The following is a 20,520-nucleotide window of genomic DNA, read 5'->3' on the forward strand; positions in this document are numbered from 1 at the left end:
AAATGTCCAGATCTCTCAATATTCTTCTGCAGTTGACTAGGGAAAACAAGAGTAAAGCCGGTCTGTTACATTCACCGTACTGGACAGTAAACATAACAGATGAGTTAGCTGAAATGTGTGAATTATCGCAGTGCTGGTTTGTGCTTTATGCCAATCCTGGGTAAACTTGTCTGTGGTTTATTAGATTTTATTCTTTGGAACAAAGCGTAACAGCAAGCAAGGGCTTTTTTTTATTATTATTAAAACTCAGCGCGATCCCCTTTAAAATAGAAAAGTGCCTGCAAAGCAATTCTGATCAACTTGGTTTTTTATTAGTTTCTTTATTGAATTTGTTTTCCCCTTTCAACTCTGAGTCAAAAGATGGTAAGGCCAAAGACGACTAAAAAATGGCTTAAAGAACCATTGGTATGAATAGCTCCGATTCCATCTCCGAAACTGGTTAATTCAGCCCTCCCTCCTACTTAGGCTATGTCTTCACTGCAAGTTCTTCCAGCAGAAAATATGCTAATGAGGGGCTCATTAGCATAAGTTACCATCTCATTAGCATATTTTCTGTTTCTTTTCGCGCAAGGGTTTTTTGCGCAAAAAGAAGCAATGCGGACTCTTTTTTTGCGCAAACCCCTCATTTTGCACAAGATTCTCACACCTCTCCGGGACAGGCATAAGGATGTTGCACAAAATTTTTTTTGTGTGCAAAACCCCCCCATCCACACTGCTTCTTTTTGTGCAAAAAACCCTTGCGCAAAACGAAACGGCAGAAAATATGCGAATGAGATTTTGGCTTATGCTAATGAGTCACTCATTAGCATATTTTCTGCCAGAAGAACTCACAGGGAAGACGAAGCCACAATGTGGACAGAGACAATGAGCCGCTGTGGGCCCTGGGCAAAGTGGGAAGGCTGGCTCCATGCTCGTGAAAGGGGTGGGGCTGAGGACAGAAGGGGCGTGGCTAAGGCCAGCCAGCCTTCAGTGCTGCTTGAAATACAGTCCTCGTCTCCCCAGCCCTTGACAAAGATTTACCGGGCCCAGGGCTCTGTTTGCCACCACTGCCCTTTGAATCACAGCTGCCTCCTTTGCCCCCTATCCCATCAGTGGGCCTGAACACAGAGTACTAGGTAGATTACTGATCACATGTCCTTTGGATAAGACTTTAAAACTAAACTGTCATTTAATCAGAGTGGGCATTTGTTTTCTCATTCCCTCAATGTTTGACTAGCCCGGTAACACCAAATACGCTGTTTTCATGGTCTCTAGCCATAAAATGAAGCAGGCAACATCTCTACTGAAAGCTTGGAACGAACAGATACTCTTAATCATTGTGAGATATGTATGCAGTAATGTTTAAAGGAATAATATAACTGCACATTCTCACCAGGGAATTCTCTCTCTCATTGATGGCTCTTTCAGGGAGAGAAAGGAAGTTGCTACTCTCTCCTCCCAGCTAATTATGCAATGCAATGTGCTACTGTCCACTGCGAAAACAACCTAGAAAAGTCAATGGAAAGCCACCAAAAATAAATATTGACATTTGGAAGTGAAAAGGAATGACGTGACAGCAAGAGGAGGACTCTCGCTGTGATTAAAGACCAATAAAAGATTGAGTATGGCACAGAGTGGAGAAAGATCCTCTTCATCCATTCACTGAAGCAGTACCTTAATGAGCAAGGATGCTTGATGACCGACTACTGTATCCCGCTTCCTTGGGACCAGCAAATGCTGCAGAAGACTGAGAATGAGAATCTGCTTTATTTGCTAGGAAACGGGGACGAATGGTCACAAGTTGCAGTGGGGGAAGTCTAGGTTGGATATTAGGGAAAACTATTTCACTAGGAGGGTGGTGAAACATAGGAATGGGTTCCCTAGGGAGGGGGTGGAATTTCCATCCCTACAAGTTTTTAAGTCCCAGCTTGACAAAGCCCTGGGTGGGATGATTTTGTTCGGGTTGGGCCTGCTTGGAGCAGGAAGTTGGACTTGATGACCTCCTGAGATCCCTTACACCGCTAAGATTCTAGGGCTGGTGACTATTAATAGGCATAGGCTCTCGTTCGCATATTATGCTTTTGCTTCCCACGCAACATCGGTTTTCATCACTCACCCTGGTTTTTAATTTGAATCTCTGCTCTGTTTAAACAGATGTTTCCTTGTGTTTGACTATCATTCGAGTCTGGCGCTCTGAGGTGACCCTCATGATCTGAGGTACTCTACTCATTTGGGAACGGAGGAGATGGGATTCCTGTCCACAGGGGACACTTTGAAGGGAGTCGGCAGCTATTGTCAGAGTTGGTTCAGCCCAGAGGAAGGGACTTGATTGGCTGACAGGCTGGTTGTATGAGGGAGCTGCCACCCATCTGAGTGCAGACAAGGATGAAGCAAAGTCCTGGGTGTCCAGAGAAGTGTCCCAGCTACCCCATCTGCTAGCCAGCCAAAAGCCATGCTCCCGGAGCTGATCAACCAGCTACAGAGACATTAAAATGTAAGAAAGTTCGAGAGAGGGAACGAAAAGGCGACTGTTTCAGAGTCTTGCCAACTATGGCTGGAAGGGACTTGTTTTGCTTCATTTGGAACGCACTTAAATGCTGTGGGATTCATTATTTTGCTCACATGCTGCTTCAAGATTTCATGCAAAAGGAGGCAAAAACCTCGAAGAGAGAAAAATGCAAACGGGAAAACCACAGTGAAGCAGATTCAGCCTAACTGTCCCGCACAGGAGGTCTTGAGGTAGGCTGAGATGCAGGTGCAGCCTTTTTCCCCAGTAGCCCATCTGCTTCTGCAGGAATGAGGATGCACTCTGGAAAAATAACAGCTGGGAAGGCACTGTGGTTATCCACATCTGTTTTCTCTCTGCGGCTCCAACACATTTTCCATCAGCATGCACGTAAAAACGGCTTTGTTTTCGCAGAATCACAGAGCTGGCAGAGACTTCAGGAGGACATCAAGTCCAGCCCCCTGCCCAAGGCAGGACCAATCCCAATTTTCCAAGTCTCTAACCTGTAGGCACTAATTAGGAATGACTGGACTGACGCCGAGAGGTGACCATCAACGCTTACAACAGTGCTTCGGCAGAATGAGATATGAGCACAGACACGCACATTCTTCTCAAGATGATAGTGCCTCAGATCCGCTGAGCGGAACAGCTTGTTTGGAAAGGAATGAATTATTAGTTTGCATTCTCCTGTCACTAGCGATTTCTCTGCACTCTTTGATGCCTGCAAGTGGTGAGTTCCCCAGGGAGTACACTGATGCATTTGTATGTCACCACATCCCTCACTGGGCTGACTCAGCATTCCCAGATTCAGCCTGGCAAGCGGACATGGGATTTCAAGCACGAGAGCTGACTACTCCTGTTTACAGCAGGAAACTGAAAAGCCTGACACTTTTCCTGCCAGATCTCAGATAGACCAGAGCTTCTTCCAGGTATTTAAAAACATGGATCAATGTATTTATGAACCTGGGGTGTGTGGAGCGGAACATTCTCTATTTTACTTGAATAGAAACAATGGCACGGTGTGGGGAAACTCAAGAGCTGTATTTTTTAACCACGTCTTTCCTACACTCAATCTAGTTCCCCTGAATGTTCTAGTCAATGTCTCTTTCAAGCAGGTCTGAACATTGGGGTGATCTCACTAAAGGGTGACCTGAAGCCTAAAACGTTGCCTGGAGGCCTTTTCCGATGGGCGTTTATTGCAAGTCCAGTGACTACAAATGAGTTGTAGAAAAGGACAAAAGTGCCACCATAATAAAATGCACCATCCGAGCATATTGTCTGAATGCAGGCTTTATATTGACAATCTGCATTTTCTTTCCCTTGCACTAGCCATTTTGAGGACCATTCCTCTTATTGATCAAGATTTTCTTTTTTTTCACTGAGAGGTCTCTGCCTTTGGAGTTGAAGTATCATAATTCCTCCCAGCTCAAAGGCTCCAAGAAAGACCCACATAGTGACTTAAAACACAATGTTCTCAGTGTCACACTGCTCACAGGACTGTCACCCGTCCTCACCTCATGCCCCTCTCTCTTTCTCTCTCACACACACACAACCCTGCCAAGACCCCAGCCAACTCCTGCACCCTCCCTACTAGCCAAATCCCCCATCCGCAGCCTGCCTCCACACCTAACGTGGCCACCAGCCAATACAGACACCAGCACAAGGTTCTCATTTACATTTTACTAGTGTCTACTGGACTAATCCATTCATGGCTGCCTCCATTTTGGAGGGAAAAGCCATTTAATCAGGAATAATTATTTCTCTAGTGTAACACTCATGGGTCCAGGCTTAAATTTTCAGTCAGGGGGACAGTGACTTGTCATTTGGCTTCTGGATTAGATAGGCCGTATTCCCCTTGTCACTTGGAGAAGCACATTGTTAATATAGTTGCTTCTCCAGCTTGAACGACAAAGTGAACAGGGGGAGGGAAGAGGGAGGAGCAGAAGGTAAGAGAAGAAAAAGCGTGGAACAATTTTTGGACCACGGTACAGCATAATCTCCTCAGGTGTTAAATGTATGGGGATCTCAGGTATAAAACGGATAGTTTGAAGGGGAAGGCCAAAGTTCTTGCTGTACCTCACTGTGTGCCTGGGTTCACTGTGTGCCATTGTATTCCATTTCACCATGTTTTCCGCTTCAGTGCTACCTCACGAAGCACAGCGACATAAAACAAAGCTCAAGCACAACTGGGGAATGTTATAGAATGACTTCCCGACTCTCCGGGAGTACAGAATCATCCCTTAAAGACAACAACTGCTTTAAAGGATGGGCCTTTTTTTCTTCACAAGAGCTTTCATGAGGCAGTGGCCCTTTTCACAGTCTTCCACTGCCACATTCTCTAGGGATGGAGAAGAGAATGGCACCACCTGTGTCATGGAGGGGGTTGTTATTGTACCCGTGAAGAGCAAAATGCCTTGTGCAAGTGAGGACTATTGGAGAGTCTGTGTTCAGCAATGGTGACTCTGCATATGTACAAAAGGACTTTTACCCATGACTGTCTACACAACACAAGCTGGAACGCCACAGGCAGAACACCCTGACCCTATAGTCTCACTATGCAGTTGTCAGATCTGCACATGGAACAGCGGCAGCACCACGCAAGGTAACGTTTAGGAATCAACTAGCCATTGAAAACTGCAGCGCAACACTTGAACGTTTTGTGGGAGAAGGGCTGTAAGAAGTACGGCTTTCCAGATCACTGATCCAATCTATACTTAATACCTGAATAAAATATACTAATCGTGTGTTATTCAATGCTTCAGGCTGCATCACTCACACGTTCATTTAGAAATCAATGTTTTCCCTCCGTGTCTGGCCCTATTTCTAGAAATATATGCAGTAAGTTCCCCAGGAAACACTTCTCTCCAACATTCCAAAACACGCAGGGAATTTACTCATGGAATAAAGTTCTGCTCAAAGTCAGTGAGAGTTTGACCAGTTTCTGACTCTGTTGCTTTTAGTACTCTAGATGGCCTCACCGAATCTTTGGAGAGACCCAGAGACGTCAATCCAAAATTAATTAAAGAGTAAAAAGTTTCCTTCAACTCAGCCTCCCCAGACTCAAGCATAGCTGGATATCAGCAAACCTAGCACATCTGGGTATGTGTCTTTTTGAATGACCCTCCTGATATTGCGGGAGCAGAAGCAGATATCCTTTGAACTAACTATACACATAACAGTCTAATCTGAGCTGAAATCATCTGGTAGGAGAGACAGCACTTGTCAGTGTCTGGGAATGGAAGGAAATGTTGAATCAAAGAAGAAAAATAGACACAACTGGTTCTCACCACGGTGTAGATCTGAGGTTTACGCCTTTTTGCCAGGTCAATTATATTGACTCCATTGTAATAAAGGTTCTCGATGCATCCAAGGAAGTTTTTCTTCAGAAAGGTTCCTGGCTTTCCTGGGACTGGGATCCCTCCAAAACTGAGCTTTGGGAAAAAACAAAGACAACACTCAGTTACAACTTCAAAATGTAGGGGAAAGGAAGGAGTGGAGCATCTGGAGAGAGGAGTTAAAGCTACACATAGAAGATCTTGTGATGTAAGGCTAGCACGGGCCTTAGTGGATAGTGGATGGGGGTGAGACTATGGAGCCCTGAGTTTTTTTCCTGACTCTGACACTGAGCTGCTATTTGACCTTGGGAAAGTCTCTTCACTTCTCTGTTGCCACTTCCATCATTTTTCTGCTTTTTCTACTTAGATTCCACAATCACTGTGTGCATATACAGCCCCTAATGCAGAGGGACTTTGATTCCATTTGGGACTTGTAACAATCCTCATGGCAATCAATGAAGATAGCAAGTGCGAACAATAAACAGTGGGTGTGGGGCAGGGTTAGGGCACTGCGATTTAGAGCAGCTCCCCCCAATGGTTGAATGTCGGCAGTAGTACTTCAGAGGGATATGGTGAAGCTCTGTTCATAAGTGGATTGCTTGTGTTTAACCCATGGTGAAGGTGCAAGGCACTTCCCCCCAGTGAAAATTCCTGACACGTCAGCGTTCTGCATTGCATGAACTGCAAGGACAGCTCTTCTGGGAGCGAATCACCCAATGTTAAATGGCATGGCCTTCATACTAAAGTAATTCCATGACTATTCCCAATCAGTACAATTGTCAACAAAATCATTTTAGGATACAAACAAGGACACAGGAACATCATCATTGTGATGTCTGTGACAGCCAGTTCCGACAATCTGATCTAGGAAATAACACCCGCTAGACTGACAATGGAAGACAGTCACAAAACACCATCTGTTGCCTGGCAACATCAAGGGGCATCCAGAAGCATAACTGTGATAACACCGTCTCCAATCCATTGATGCCTGTGACGTCACTGCTTGCCAGGGCACCTCAGAGCAGGACTAGAACTTGGATTTTTCTGCTCCAAAAAGCCCACGGCCTGTCACAGGGGTGACAGGAGATTTCCCGTTTTACATGAACAATACGGGTGATATGACACCAATAGAGTAGTTCTGATTACACCCAGTAGAGGGCAGCAGCATACTGATGCCAAACAGTCTGTTATGATAAACATGTTATTTTGACTATTTTTGCTCTAAGTTTTCATGCTGGCATTGAGCTTGCCTTGAGATGGTATTTGGGATTATAACCAAGCAAAGGAAAAAGCTCTTTTAGGGTACGTCTAGACTACCGCGTTTTGTCGACAAAACTTCCGTCGACAATTTGCGTCCAGACACATGGAGTTCTGTCGACAAAGCAAGCCGCTTTGTCGACAGAACTCCGTAGTCTGGACGCAGTGTTACAGGCAATAACACCTTCTGTCGACAGAGTTCTGTCAACAGAAAGTGTTATGCCTCGTAAAACGAGGTATACCAGCGTCGACAAAACCGCGGAGTTCTGTCGACGTTATGTCGACAGAACTCCGCGGTAGTGTAGACGCTGGTATTGTTTTGTCGACAAAAGTCCACTTTTGTCGACAAAACTAGGTAGTCTAGACACACCCTTAGGGTAAGTCTACACAGCAACATTATTTCAAAATCACTAGTGTGATTTTGAAATAACTTATCCTGCGTCTACACAACAGACAGTTATTTCAAAATAATGTTGAAATACTGTCAAGCTGGAGGACTTCCTACTCTGATTCCTGTAACACTCATTGTACAAGGAGAAAGGGAAGTCAGAGGAAGAATGCTCTATTTTGAAATAAGTGCTGTGTAGATGCTCTCAATTTCGAAATAAGCTATTTTGAAATAAGCTACGCAACTGGTGTAGCTAAATTTGTGTAGCTTGTTTCAAGTTAAGCCCTGCTGTATAGATGCACCCTTAGATAAAATACCTCCATGTGTGGCTTTGCAGATACCCGAGTCGAGGAGTTCATTAGTGGAGGAGAGAAGCACTAGCATTAGGTGGCTGAGGATTGCATATGGCAGAAAACTCGGACAGAGCGCTCTGAAGCGCATGAGTACAGAGGAGCAGTTACCAAGTAGCTGTGGATTGAATTACCCCTTATCTCTATGGGGACAACAGGGATGTGATAGGGGAGTGGGTCTTGGGTTTTTTTTCCCCCCGAGTGGGGGTTCCCCTTTAGGTCTTATCTACTCTGTCCTGACCCATTTGAAAATAGAATCCCCACTGTTGCAGCTAGCGTCAGCAGTGCTGGAAATGCAATAGTGAAGGTAAAACTCCTGGAGCCACAAGTGTTTACACTTATATATCTTGTCCAGCCCCACTGGCTGGAGAGAGAACTTACTTGGTCTGTGTGTCATATAAACCTTCAGCCTCTACAGGTACATTGACATTGTACCATGCTTCCCCATCCTATCTTGGATCTAGCTAGCCTGAACAATAGCATTGAAGCCACTCAAATAGCTGCAACCCATACTGCCATGGCTTCATTCTTCTTGTTATTTGAGCAAGCTAGATCACAGTTAGCTCAGGTACATGGGCTACAGTTGCACCTCCGATTGTTGTATAGACCTAAACTGCATGACAGGGTCACTGCAACCTAGAACATAACAGCCACACTGGGTCAGACCAATGGTCTAACTAGCCCAGTATTCTGTCGTCTGACAGTGGCCGATGCCAGAGGCCCCAGAGGGAATGAAGGGAACAGGTGATCAACTGATCCTTTCCCTGTCACTAATACTCACCTTCTGGCAAAGAGGCTAGGCACACCATTCCGATCCATCCTGGCTAATAGCCATTGATGGATCTAACCTCCATGAACGTATCCAGCTCTTTTTTGAACCCTGTTAAAGTCTTGGTCTTCACAACATCCTCTGGCAAGGAGTTCCACAGGTGGATTGTATGTTGCCTGAAGAAATACTTCCTTTTGTTTATTTAAAACCTGATATCTATACATTTCTTTTGGTGATCCCCTAGTTCTTGTGTTATGGGAACAAGTAATTTTTTTTAATTTGCTGTCTCCACACTAGTCACAATTTTATAGACTTCTGTCATATCTCCTCTCTTTTCTAAAATGAAAAGTCCCACTCTTATTAATCTCTCCTCATGAGAGAGTATAGACCTTTTTTCTACTTCTCTCAAGACTGGACTGAACCAATGGTTTCAAGAGTGGGACTTTTTTTTAGGGGAAGGGGAAAAAAGAGCAAGGCTAGACTAGGCATTAAGGTAAATGGAAGATGCACAGATAAAACCTTGACCACTGCTTTGTAAATCTAATCTTCATCAACTCCATTGTATAGATGGACAATTAATACAGGCAATAAAGAGTGAAATAGTTTTCAACTCTGCATGACTTTCAAGTTTGTTATTGGCACAAGGGGTTATGCAATAGCTTTTTTTGGGGGGGTAGCTAAGAATATTATTTCTTGCTGAACTCTCTTGGTTCCTTCATTTTTCTTCCATTTTCTGTTCACTTAAGTCTCCTGCTTAGGAATTCTCTACTGGGTTTCAAAAAGCAGAAATCAATATCAATTATGGTGCTGAATTATTGAGTAAACAATTTCCTTAGTGATCAGTAATCATTTTAATTACCAAATTAATGGTTTTATTACATTTAGCAAGGCCTTTAATGCCCTAAGAGTGCTGAAAAACCTTCCATTGGACTGCATTGTCTTTAGTGTTAAGCTGAAATACTAGAGTAATTCAAAGGCTGATGGAAGACACATTCTTACTGACTTTTGACCCTGATGGGTCAGATCCTGAGCTAATGTAAATGGTCTCATCACCACTGATGTGATGCTATGCTGATTTACACTATTTGAGAATATGGTCTGTAGTGCCTATTGGAACAGATTCTTTGGAAAGTTTGGGCTAATTAAACTTCTTTATAATGCACTGGGGGTGTAAGCTTTACTTAATACCAAACACCTCTCAGCATCCACAGTGCACCAAAGATGAGAGATTCAAGTTATACTGAAGTGGAGAAATAGGAAGTGCCAAAAGATCAAGTAGCTTATTCTTCCAACCAACTGGATATGGTCTTTGAAGCACAGCTTTAAACTGGGATGGAAAAAGCCCTTGAGAATGTTCCACTGAAGACAAATCTCCAGTAGAATATGTTAGAGCTCAATATTGAGCTGTTTTAGCTCATATCTAGCCTAGATTTTCCTTTTTGTAAATTTCATTCCTTAACTCCAAGATATAACCACCCACCATATCTATTTTGATCCCCTTGTGTGGACGTCCTACATACATCCAAAAATTAATCACGTTCCTATCACCCATTATGGCCCGACTAGTTTATCCAAACAATCTATGTTTTGTTCTTTTTGTCTTTCCTCATGAATCATTCCTGCACGCTCGGCTACTTGTTGTTGCTTTCCTCCAAATCCACTCCCACACATGCATATATAAGAGAATGATAATTACTCACAGGAATTTTAGCCTAGAAGAAACAGAAAGCATCTGATGTGCAAATAGAACTAAAGGACGTGCATTATTTAAAAAAGAATTGTCTAGGATGTTTTAAATAAGTTTTGAAAACAAAATCCAGAAAATGCAAGACATTTTCAGAAAACAAAATGGTGACAAAATTTTCCACAAAAATAATTGCTTTTTTTATTAAAAAAATAATTTTCACCAAAAAATTGTTCCAAAACTGTCAACCAATTCTAGCTATGCTTCTCTGCTGCCTCTTGAGTCACATTATTGTAAAGCCTATACAAAAATCAGGCTTGAGAGGCAGGGCAATGAAGATTCATAGCTAGATATCCAGAAGTGTGGGGAACATCCAAATTCCTCCCTCTGAAACTGGAGAGGGGCAACTGAAGTGTCAAGTTGCTGAAGAAGCAGCCGAGAAAAACAGACTCTTGCAGAGAAGCTAAATGAATTTGGTGCGTCATCTTCACTGCAGACAATGCCAGAATGTTCCCCGCACCCGAATCGTTCTTTTAGGTGTGAAATCTGAGCAACCGTCCCTGACTGAGGTGTCAGTAGAAGAGGGGTTGGAAGAAATTGATAAATTAAAAAGTAATAGGTCAGCAGGACCAGATGGTGTTCACTCAAGAGTTCTGAAGGAAAACGCAAATATGAAATTGTAGAACTACAGTTGGGGTAGGTACTGCATCATTTAAATCAGCCTCTGTACCAAACGACTGGAGGATAGCTAATGTCATGCTGATTTTTTTTAAAGGGCTTGAGAGAGAGGCAGTCCTGGAAAGTAGAAGCCAATAACCTAACTTCAGTACCAGACAACATGGTTAAAACTACAGTAAAGAACAGAACAATCAGAATCCTAGATGAACACAATATGTTGGGGAAGAGTCAACACAGCTTTTGTAAAGGGGAAATCATATCTCATTAATTTATTAGAATTGTTTGAGGGTTTCAACCGTAAGGGGACAACATAGCAGATACGGTGTACTTTGACTTACAGAAAGTCTTTGTTAACGTCCCCTATGAGAGGCTAAGTAAATTAAACTGTCATGGGATAAGAGGGAAAGTCTTCACATGGATCGGTAACTGGTTAAAACACAGGAAATAAAGGGTAAGGTTAGATTTCAGAATGGAGAGCAGAAAAGGGTGGGTCCCCAAAGATATATACTGGTACTTGTTCTGTTCAACATACTCAGAAATGATTTGGAAAAGGGGATGAAGAAAGGGGTGGAAAAAATACTCAAGATTGCAGGCAGCTCTGGACCTAGCTAATAGGTGCAAAGGTAACTCTGAAAACTGGGTGCCAAGAAAGCAACATGACAGGTGTAATGTCGATGTACTTTGGTAAACATACATGAAAATTATGGTGTCTAAATTAGCTGTTATATTGAGAAAGATCTTGCAGGCATAATAGATAGTTCTCTAAAAAACATCCACTCAGTGTGCAGCAGCAGTCAAAAAAAAAAAAAAAAAAAAAAAAAAGGTAGGAACCATTCAGAAAGGAATAGACAATAAGACAGAATATATCATAGCTAGCCAATTATCCCATCATAAGACGGGATTTTCAGGTCTCTCCTCCACGTTGGTCTTCTCTCCTGAGCCCCTGGTCTCTTGCTCCGTCTCTCTCTCCTCCAACTGCCTTCCCCCGTCTCTCACAGCTCTCCTCCACCTTCTGCCTCTCTCTCTGTCTTTCTCTTTCTCTTCTCCCCCGCCTGTCTCTCACTCTCTCTCCGCTCTCCTCTGTCTCTTTCGGGGATGCACGCTCGTCCAGGCCCCACCCCGTGGGCGTGTACGTCACCGCCCCGCCCCCTTCACCTCCCACCGTGGCGCTCAGATAACTTCTGCGCCACTCAGCTGGGCCACCACGTGGGAGCAAGCGGCTGTTTGGGCTCCCCTGCGGCGGCCTGGCTGAGCGGTGCAGAAGTCAGCCGAGAGCCATGGCATGAGGTGAAGGACATGATTCAGGCAACAACGCCCCCCAGAGAGAACAGCCAGCATTTCGGCATTACAGACTCTCAGACACTGGGCTACAATATATATGATACGACTATATAAGCCATGGCATATCCACATCTTGAATACTGTGTGCAGTTCCCACCACCCTATCGTAAAAAAAATATATTATAACTGAAAGACACAGAAAAGGGCAAGAAAAATTACCAAGAGTATGAAACAGGTTCTATATGAGGGGAGATTTAAAAGTCTGGAATGGTTCAGCCCAGAAAAGAGATCACTAAAGGAGGATAATAGCTTATAAAATCATGATTGATGTGGAGAAAGTGAAAAGAGAAGTGTTATTCACCCTCTCACAACACAAAAAGCAAAGTACACAATGAAATTAAGAGGCATCAGTTTTAAAACAAAAGGAAGTACTTCTTCACACAGTGCATAGTTAACCTGTGGAATTCATTGCCAAGGGATGATGTGAAGGCCAAAAATATAACTGGGTTAAAAAAAGCAGAGATAGAAGTTTATGGAGGATTGGTCAATCAATGGCTATTAATAAAGGTGGTCAAAGATGCGACTCTATGCTCTAGACCTGGGTGGGAAATCATTTTCACAAGGAGGCCACAATGAATTTTTGTACATGGTCACGGGCTGGGATCACCTTCCCCAGAAGGGTTGGGGCCTGAGAAAGACAGGGCGGGGCCTGGGGAAGAAGGGGCGGGGCCTGGAGTGGAAAGGATGGAACTGGGGACTAGCCTCTTTCCAGAGCTGTGTAGGGCCAAAGACTTTGAATTAAAAAACACAGCAAAGGGCTCGCAGCTCCCAGCCCTGCTGCTCCCGCATTGCTACGCAGCTTCCCGGGGTGGCTGCAGATATTTAAAAGGTTCATGTCTCTGGCCTCTGCTGGGGTAGCATCACAACTGGGAGCCGGGAGCCATTTCGATAGGATCCTTCTGCCTTAGCCACTGCCTGGAAATTCGCTGGCACAGGCAGGAGGCTAGAAATAGAAAGTGGAGAGATGTAGGTCACAGGCCGGCTCAAAGTGTTAGGTGGGCCAAATCTGGCCCCGGGGCCACATCTTCCCTAGCCCTGGAGTAGATACTGGGACTGGACATTAGGAGTGGATGATTTGATAAAAGCCTTGTTCTGTTAGTTCCCTCTGAAGCACTGGTTGGAAAACAGAATACTCCACTGGCCACAGTTCTCCGTTACTGATCAATGGGAGCTGCAGGAGCAGTGTCTGCAGGCAAGGGCAGCACATAGAGACCCCCCCTTTGCTGACCTTCCCAGGGCCTGCAGGGACATGCCAGCTACCTCCAGGACCACAACTACCACCCCGGACATAACAGGTGAGGCATTTTAGAACTCACACGGTTGGGAAATAGAATGCAAAGCGTTTTGGACCATTAGTCTCATCAAATAGGGTCATTCTTACATTGTTATGGTCTATTGGTTTCAGTTAGGACATGTGGCACAACCATAATTCAACACAGTCACCCAAAGCTGTAGGCTCTCACTAGCTTTAAGAATGAAACTAATATTTTATCTATTTGTAACAAAAAATAAGTGTATTTATTCATATAAAAAAACTAAATATGCATCTGCTTGGTCCCTCTGCCACCAGCTGTCATGTGTCACTTTTCTTGAATCGTAAGCGGTTGGGACCATGGAAAGTGTATTTGTACAGGTTTGTACAGCCCCTATCAAAATGACACTGTGACGGGGGTCGCTGAGTGTGACTATATTAACATATAATAATGCAACATCATTTACAAAACAGCATTTGAGGAGGATCATTGGTAAACAAAATTACTTGTGAGCTTCCCCAAAAGTAGAGCATGTCCCATCTTCCACTGGGTGGGAGAATCCAAGTCTTTCTATAATCTCTTAGAAAAACATCCAATGCCATTCTGAGGCATAAGCGGCGAGGAATCCTGTGGCACCTTATAGACTAACTGAAGTGTTGGAGCATAAGCTTTCGTGGGCAATGACCCACTTTGTCAGATGCATGTCTTTGTCATGAAAGCTTATTCTCCAACACTTCAGTTAGTCTATAAGGTACCACAGGACTTCTCGCTGCTTTTGCAGATTCAGACTAACACGGCTACCCCTCTGATTCTGAGGCATGTATGTAGTCATGGACAGGCACCACCTCCCTCCCCTTCCCCCAGAAGGGGCAGGGCCTAGGATGGAAGGAGCGGGGCTTGTTAGCAATTGTGTAATTGCTAACAGAATATCAGAACAATTATTGTTATTAGGAATAAGCCAGAACAGTGCAACAACCCTGAATTCCACCTCAAGAGCTGGCCCATCCATATGTGAGTGCTACCTTCAAGCTAAACATCCACATGCTGCTGGTTCACCAATTTCCTAGAATGAGACCACCAGAATGAACACCAAGGACTCCTTTTCTTGAACAAAAACCCATGGTGTGCCTTAGTGGGAATGAGAGAACACACCATCAGCTGTGGTACCTTAGGTCAACTCCCCTAAACTGCTCCAAGCTCCACCAAAAATTATATCCTGGCATCACAGAAGTCAACGACAAACCTACCATCAACTCCAATGGAGTGAGGATTTTACTTGGGAGCAAATAGAAATTCTGTGCCAGGATTTAATGAAGGCAGCAGCAATGTCATCTGGCCAGGAGAATGATTAATTAGTGCCTGTGGGCACTGGCGTCTCTCTTCCTCTCTGCATTGGACAATGACAAATAAGGAAAGGGCCTCTCACAATTTGGCTAGAACGTTGGGTAGCTGACCAATGGAGACATCCACATGTGCATGAGTGCCGCTGTTAAGCCATCTGTTTCTGCACTCCAGACATGCTGGGAGAAAAGTACCCAAAGTTCAGGCAAGGAGCCTGTGATTGCACAGAAGTGGGTATTGCCAGTGTAGTGCAATCCCATAAGGATGATGGGTCTGTCGGTGCAAACACATCATGCTCTGCACGCTCCTGGGACTGGCTCATCCAGAAAAGGAACACAGGAAATAGTCAAGTGTGTGGGAGGGCGAGGGAGGGAATGGGAGCATCGAGGTTGCAATCGGGAAACAGCTAAACATGCACGTCATGCGAAAAACGTCTTTTCTTGCACTTTCCTCAGAGCACAGAACAGAGCCACTGAGCCAAGTAGTGGAGAGGGTGAAATACTCCTCCCCGGGCCAGCCTGGCCTCTCGCTTTGGAAGGGTACATCTAGGCTACAAGCCTCTTTCAAAAGAAGCTTTTTCGAAAGAGCTGTTTAGAAAAAGCCTCTTTTGAAAGAAATCGTCTCGACAGCCACAAGGATTTCGAAAAATCGATCTGCTTTTTCAAAAGAGATGACCCAGGCAATCTGGATGCTCTCTTTCAAAAAAAGCACTGTTTGCATTACATAACACCTTTTTTTGAAAGCACGCTTTTGAAAAAAACGGCATTCTTCCTCGTAAAAGTAGGTTTACCGATTTTGAAACCACTGCCACGTTCTTTCGATTTAATTTCAAAAGAACGCCGCAGCAGTCTAGATGCAGGTGCAGGTTTTTCAGAAAAAGGCTACTTTTTTCGAAAAAGACTCAGTAGTCTAGACACATCCGAAGGGAAATTCTCACCAAATCAAGCACAAATCAGGTTTCTCCCTGGCTCTCCTCAATGCAGCCCAGGTGGAGGAGAAAGTCTCCAAACCTCTGCTCCCCTGAGGAAAGATGCTTTCTAGTCACCTTCCCTCTTTGTGCTGGAAGCAGCTGCAGTCTGGCAGGGCTGTGTAGGGATGAGTGAAGGGCAGGACCATGCTCTGTCCCCTGTGGCCAACAGAGCTACTCCCGTGCCGACAGGATGCGCTAAAACATCTGTAGAGTGGCTACTGCAGCACACGCTCTGTGGGAATTGCTCCTTGGGATTCTGCGGCATCATAACCCTTCCAATGTGTCTGTGTCTTTGGGTCCCAGATTAGCACACGGGCTGATGTACTTTCCAGTCATGCTTGCTCCGAGACAGGCAATCGGAGGGGTGCGGGACCAAAGACCAGCTAGGCCCCTAGGACAGGTGGAGAGGGTGGCTCTGTGTGCTCCCTTGGGTGGAAGGAGCCCCCCTACCTGCATTTCCTGGGACTTTGGAGCGTGTCGCATGGGGCTTGGGAGGTGATTTGAAGGACCCAATGCCTCAGACACACTGAGTAAGTGCACTGACTAGGAAAGAGTTTTAGAGGCAAGGGAAAGCAGGCTGGGAAGAGAGCTCTGGCTTATAGTCCTAGCAGAGACACCGACTGCTCCCCGCATTCACCCCGTCTCGGAAGACATAACCCAAGCGACCCCGCACACCTCGTAATCGATGTCCAGGTGGTCCGAATCCCCCTTGGTTCGGAAATGCTGCGTCTGCCTGTCCACCGTGAAGTTCACTTGCTTGTTGAAGCGCTCAATAAGCACCGCATGCCAGTGTTGGTCATCTAGGAGGCTGCCCAGGGTGACTGACGTGTGGCTGGTGCTGAAACGCATTTTGGCATCTCCTGCGGGACAGAGGCAGACAGAAGTGAGACCAGGACTCTAGAACTGAAGTATTAAGAGCCCTGCCTCAATAGACGCAGGACCCGGGCTAAGCCTGGCTTGGATTCTTTGGGATCCATCTGTTCTATGCTTATTCCAACGTTTGGATCAGGCACACGGAGGGGGATTGCCCCAGGTAGTTGCATAAAACAGAAAACAAGGCAGCACTGGAAAAATGATTGTATGGCCGGTGACTCCGCTCTGAAATGAAGTAGAGACCCAAGTGTTTTAAGAACGCCATCTGGAGTACACAAAAAACCTGTAGCCCATTAAAGGAACAGCTGTACTACAACTGGGGGGTTCCCACAAACATACAGGCTGTGTCTACACTGGCATGAATTTCCGGAACTGCTTAAAACGGAATAATATTCCGTTTTCAGTTTTTCCGGAAAAGGAGCGTCTACATTGGCAGGCTGCTTTTCTGGAAAAGCCCTTTTTCCGGAAAAGCGTCTGTGGCCAATGTAGACGCGCTTTTCCAGAAAAGAGCCCCGATTGCCATTTTCGCGATCAGGGCTTTTTTCCGGAAAAGACTACTGGGCTGTCTACACTGGCCCTTTTCCGGAACAGTGTTCCGGAATAAGGACTTATGCCCGAGCGGGAGCAGAATAGTTTTTCCGGAATAGCGGCTGATTTTGTACAGTAAAGCGTCATTGCTTTTCCGGAAATTCAAGGGCCAGTGTAGACAGCTCGCAGCTTATTCTGGAAAAGCAGCTGATTTTCCGGAATAAGCGGCCCAATGTAGACACAGCCACAGTCTAATGACGTTTGACATTTCTGCCATCACTTTTTTTTTCTTTTTTAACTGACAAATGGTGCCTAATCCTTACCGGAGAAAACACAAATATGGACACGGATATTTTAGATAGCATGATACTGGAAACCTGAACAATTCGAGTTATTTATATATGGCCAGATTTTGGTCTTCATGGCACTAAACAAAATAAATAAATCTGGAATGATCTCTTTGATGTCAGCAGAATAAGCCTAGTTGTAGATCCATGCAACCGAGATGAGCATCCTAGTCCAGTCTGAGAATACTCAGGTTCAGATCTCGAAAAGTTAGGTGTGTTTTGGTTTTCTAGCAGGTTTCTGCTGAAAGATTTCTGAGCTTCTGGTCTCTACTGTGTGTTCTTTTCTTTTAATCAGTGGGGGGTGGGGGGGGGGAAAGGATTTACATTCCAGAATGATTAGTCAAGCTGTGTATAAAATAAAAACCTTGGCTTCTATGCCTGCCTGCCTGCCCACACACACACACACACACACACACACACACGGGTAGTCAAAATCCAGATTCACATCCTGTGGCTCATGGAAATTCTATTTTAGGTTCCAGGGTCAACAAACATCACATCTCATGGGAATGCAACAAAATACATATAACTATGCTATTACATTCTTATTCCTGAACCAGCAGATAAAATAAATAAAATACATTAATGAAGATTGCCTATCTCCTAGAACTGGAAGGGACCAAAGGTCATTGAATCCAGTCCTCTGCCTTCACAGCAGGACCAAGTACCATCCCTGACAATTTTTGCCCCAAAATCCCTAAATAGCCTTCTCAAGGATGGAACTCACAACCCTGTGTTTAGCAGACCAATGCTCAAACCACTGAGCTATCCCTCCCCCAGATGAACATGGTGTTGCCAGGGTCTTTAACTATAGTATTTTTTAAATGAAAAGGAAAATGTACACACTTTATTTAAATGATGGGGCTCAGAGAAGGAGATGCCAGGTGCAGGAGACAGGGCAGCAGGTGTGAGGCTCAGGGCAGGGGCTGCAGGAGTCCTGACAGAGGGCTGGGAGATGTGGAGGTTCAGAGCAGAGGGTACAGGATTCAGGGCAGGGGTTTGGGTGTGGGGGAGACTCAGGGGATGAAGGTGGAGGAGTCAGGGAAGAGGTTGGGAGGCTCAGGGAAGAGAGGGAAGGTGCATGAATCAGGACAGAGTGTGGGGTATGTGGAGGGCTCAGGTAAGCCCCAAGACCTCAGCAAGAGGGGGGAGGGGAAGGAAAGCTCCCAACCTGAGCCACATGGGGAGGGGAGGAACCCTGCCCAGCAGAGGAACCTTACCCATGTAAAGTACCATTCAGAACCCCTCCTCCAGCCGGCCACTGTCTCATTGGTGCGGCCGCCCCCCAGTGGTCACTCTGCAGTATAACTGTCCTTCCTAGCAGCCCCATCCCTTTCCACATTATGGAAAACAATCCTATTCCAGGCACTTGCTGTTTCCCTGGCACAACAACTAAACCCTGACATTTATTAAAGTTAGGATAAGAGGAAGCTGCCTACTAAATGTGGTGGGCCTAGCTCTTACCATTTAGGCATTTGTATTCACAGATGGACAGACATTTCTAAAATATATAGAAGATTAAATTAAAAATTAAGCTTCTTCTGAAAAAAGAGAAGAAACCAAGGGAATAATTTCTTGTGTCTTGCTCACAACATACCTGTTAATGCATCGCAGAATCATGTTTGCTGTCTTAGCAACAGCATCACGCTGCTGACTCATATTCAACTTGTGTCAAAGCAACAAAGCACCAAAAAACTTCAGGAATGGCTATTCTCACAGCATGCCCAGCCCTAGAAAGCTGGTCCAGTTCAACTTTGCAGCCCAATCTCCTCAAAGAGCTATCAAGATACACCTACATATCGAGGAGCAGGTCCAAACTCCTGAACCTTCTGGGTATGCCAATTGCTAATACCAAGTACTTTCCATCTTGAGAAAGAATAACACAAATCCTCACAACCTGTGCACGTTGAAGGGTCTTTCATGAAGAAACATTGCTGCTAGTTGAATTTGAACAAAATCAGAGACGGGGTCAGATCTTCAATGGTGCCAGTGTAACTGCCACCAGGTGGATTTGAACCTTGGACCTCTGAAGCTTAGTATAGGAACCTCTACCGCTAAAAGACAGCTGGCTCGCATGCTGTAGAGGCCTCTTGTTTTTATCTGTTGCTGTGATCTAAGTGCCACTGCATTGGTCAGTGAATCACACTAGGGCTACGTCTAGACTGGCCACATAAGACGGAATAGGCATGCAAAGCAGGCAAGTCAGAATAGGGAAATCCGCGGGGGATTTAAATATCCCCCGCGGGAATTAAATAAACATGTCCGCCACTTTTTTTCCGGCTTGGGGAAAAGCCGGAAAAGAGCATCTAGACTGGTGCGATCCTCCGGAATAAAGCCCTTTTCCGGAGGATCTCTTATCCTGAAAGTAGGAATAAGAGATCCTCCGGAAAAGGACTTTATTCCAGAGGATCGCGCCAGTCTAGACGCTCTTTTCCGGATTTTCCCCAAGCTGGAAAAAAAGCGGCGGACATGTTTATTTAATTCCCGCGGGGGATATTTAAATCCCCCGTGGATTTCCCTATTCTGACTTGCCTGCTTTGCATGCCTATTCCGTCTTATGTGGCCAATCTAGACGTAGCCTAGGTGTGTGGATTACACCAGTACAGCAAAGCATCCTGAAAGTTATTCTAACCTTTATGAGGTGCAGAGTCATGTCAAAGGCTCCTTAATCCAAAATTCCCCACATTGGTCTAGATCCTGCTTCATAGGATCAGGATTAGAGGATTGTGCCTTGAATAGAGGACAATCTTCCCTGATCTATAAGGATCCTTGGCTATTGCAACTTCTCCTTGGGGTCATGGGCGGCCAAGTTAAGATACAGCTGTGCTGGGGTTTCTCTAATTTACACCAGGAGTTCACAGACCCAGAGACCACAAAGGGGTCTTAAAATTGCCTTAGTCATAGAAAATAACCAGAGCCTG

At 45.0% G+C, this 20,520-nt stretch overlaps 1 protein-coding gene across 1 annotated transcript in view; it reads right to left on the reverse strand.

Annotated features, from left to right (window-relative positions):
* Positions 1–20,520, reverse strand: part of CNTNAP5 (contactin associated protein family member 5) — a 461,788-nt gene that overhangs the window by 224,789 nt on the left and 216,479 nt on the right. The window contains exons 6-7 of the mRNA XM_075933060.1: positions 16,527–16,711; positions 5,773–5,916 (exon numbers count right to left, since the gene is read on the reverse strand). Of these exons, the coding sequence (XP_075789175.1) occupies positions 5,773–5,916; positions 16,527–16,711 (329 nt within the window). The remainder of the gene's footprint in view (positions 1–5,772; positions 5,917–16,526; positions 16,712–20,520) is intronic.

The sequence above is a fragment of the Pelodiscus sinensis genome, chromosome 7, assembly GCF_049634645.1.
Source record: "Pelodiscus sinensis isolate JC-2024 chromosome 7, ASM4963464v1, whole genome shotgun sequence".
Classification (NCBI taxonomy): Eukaryota; Metazoa; Chordata; order Testudines; family Trionychidae; genus Pelodiscus; species Pelodiscus sinensis.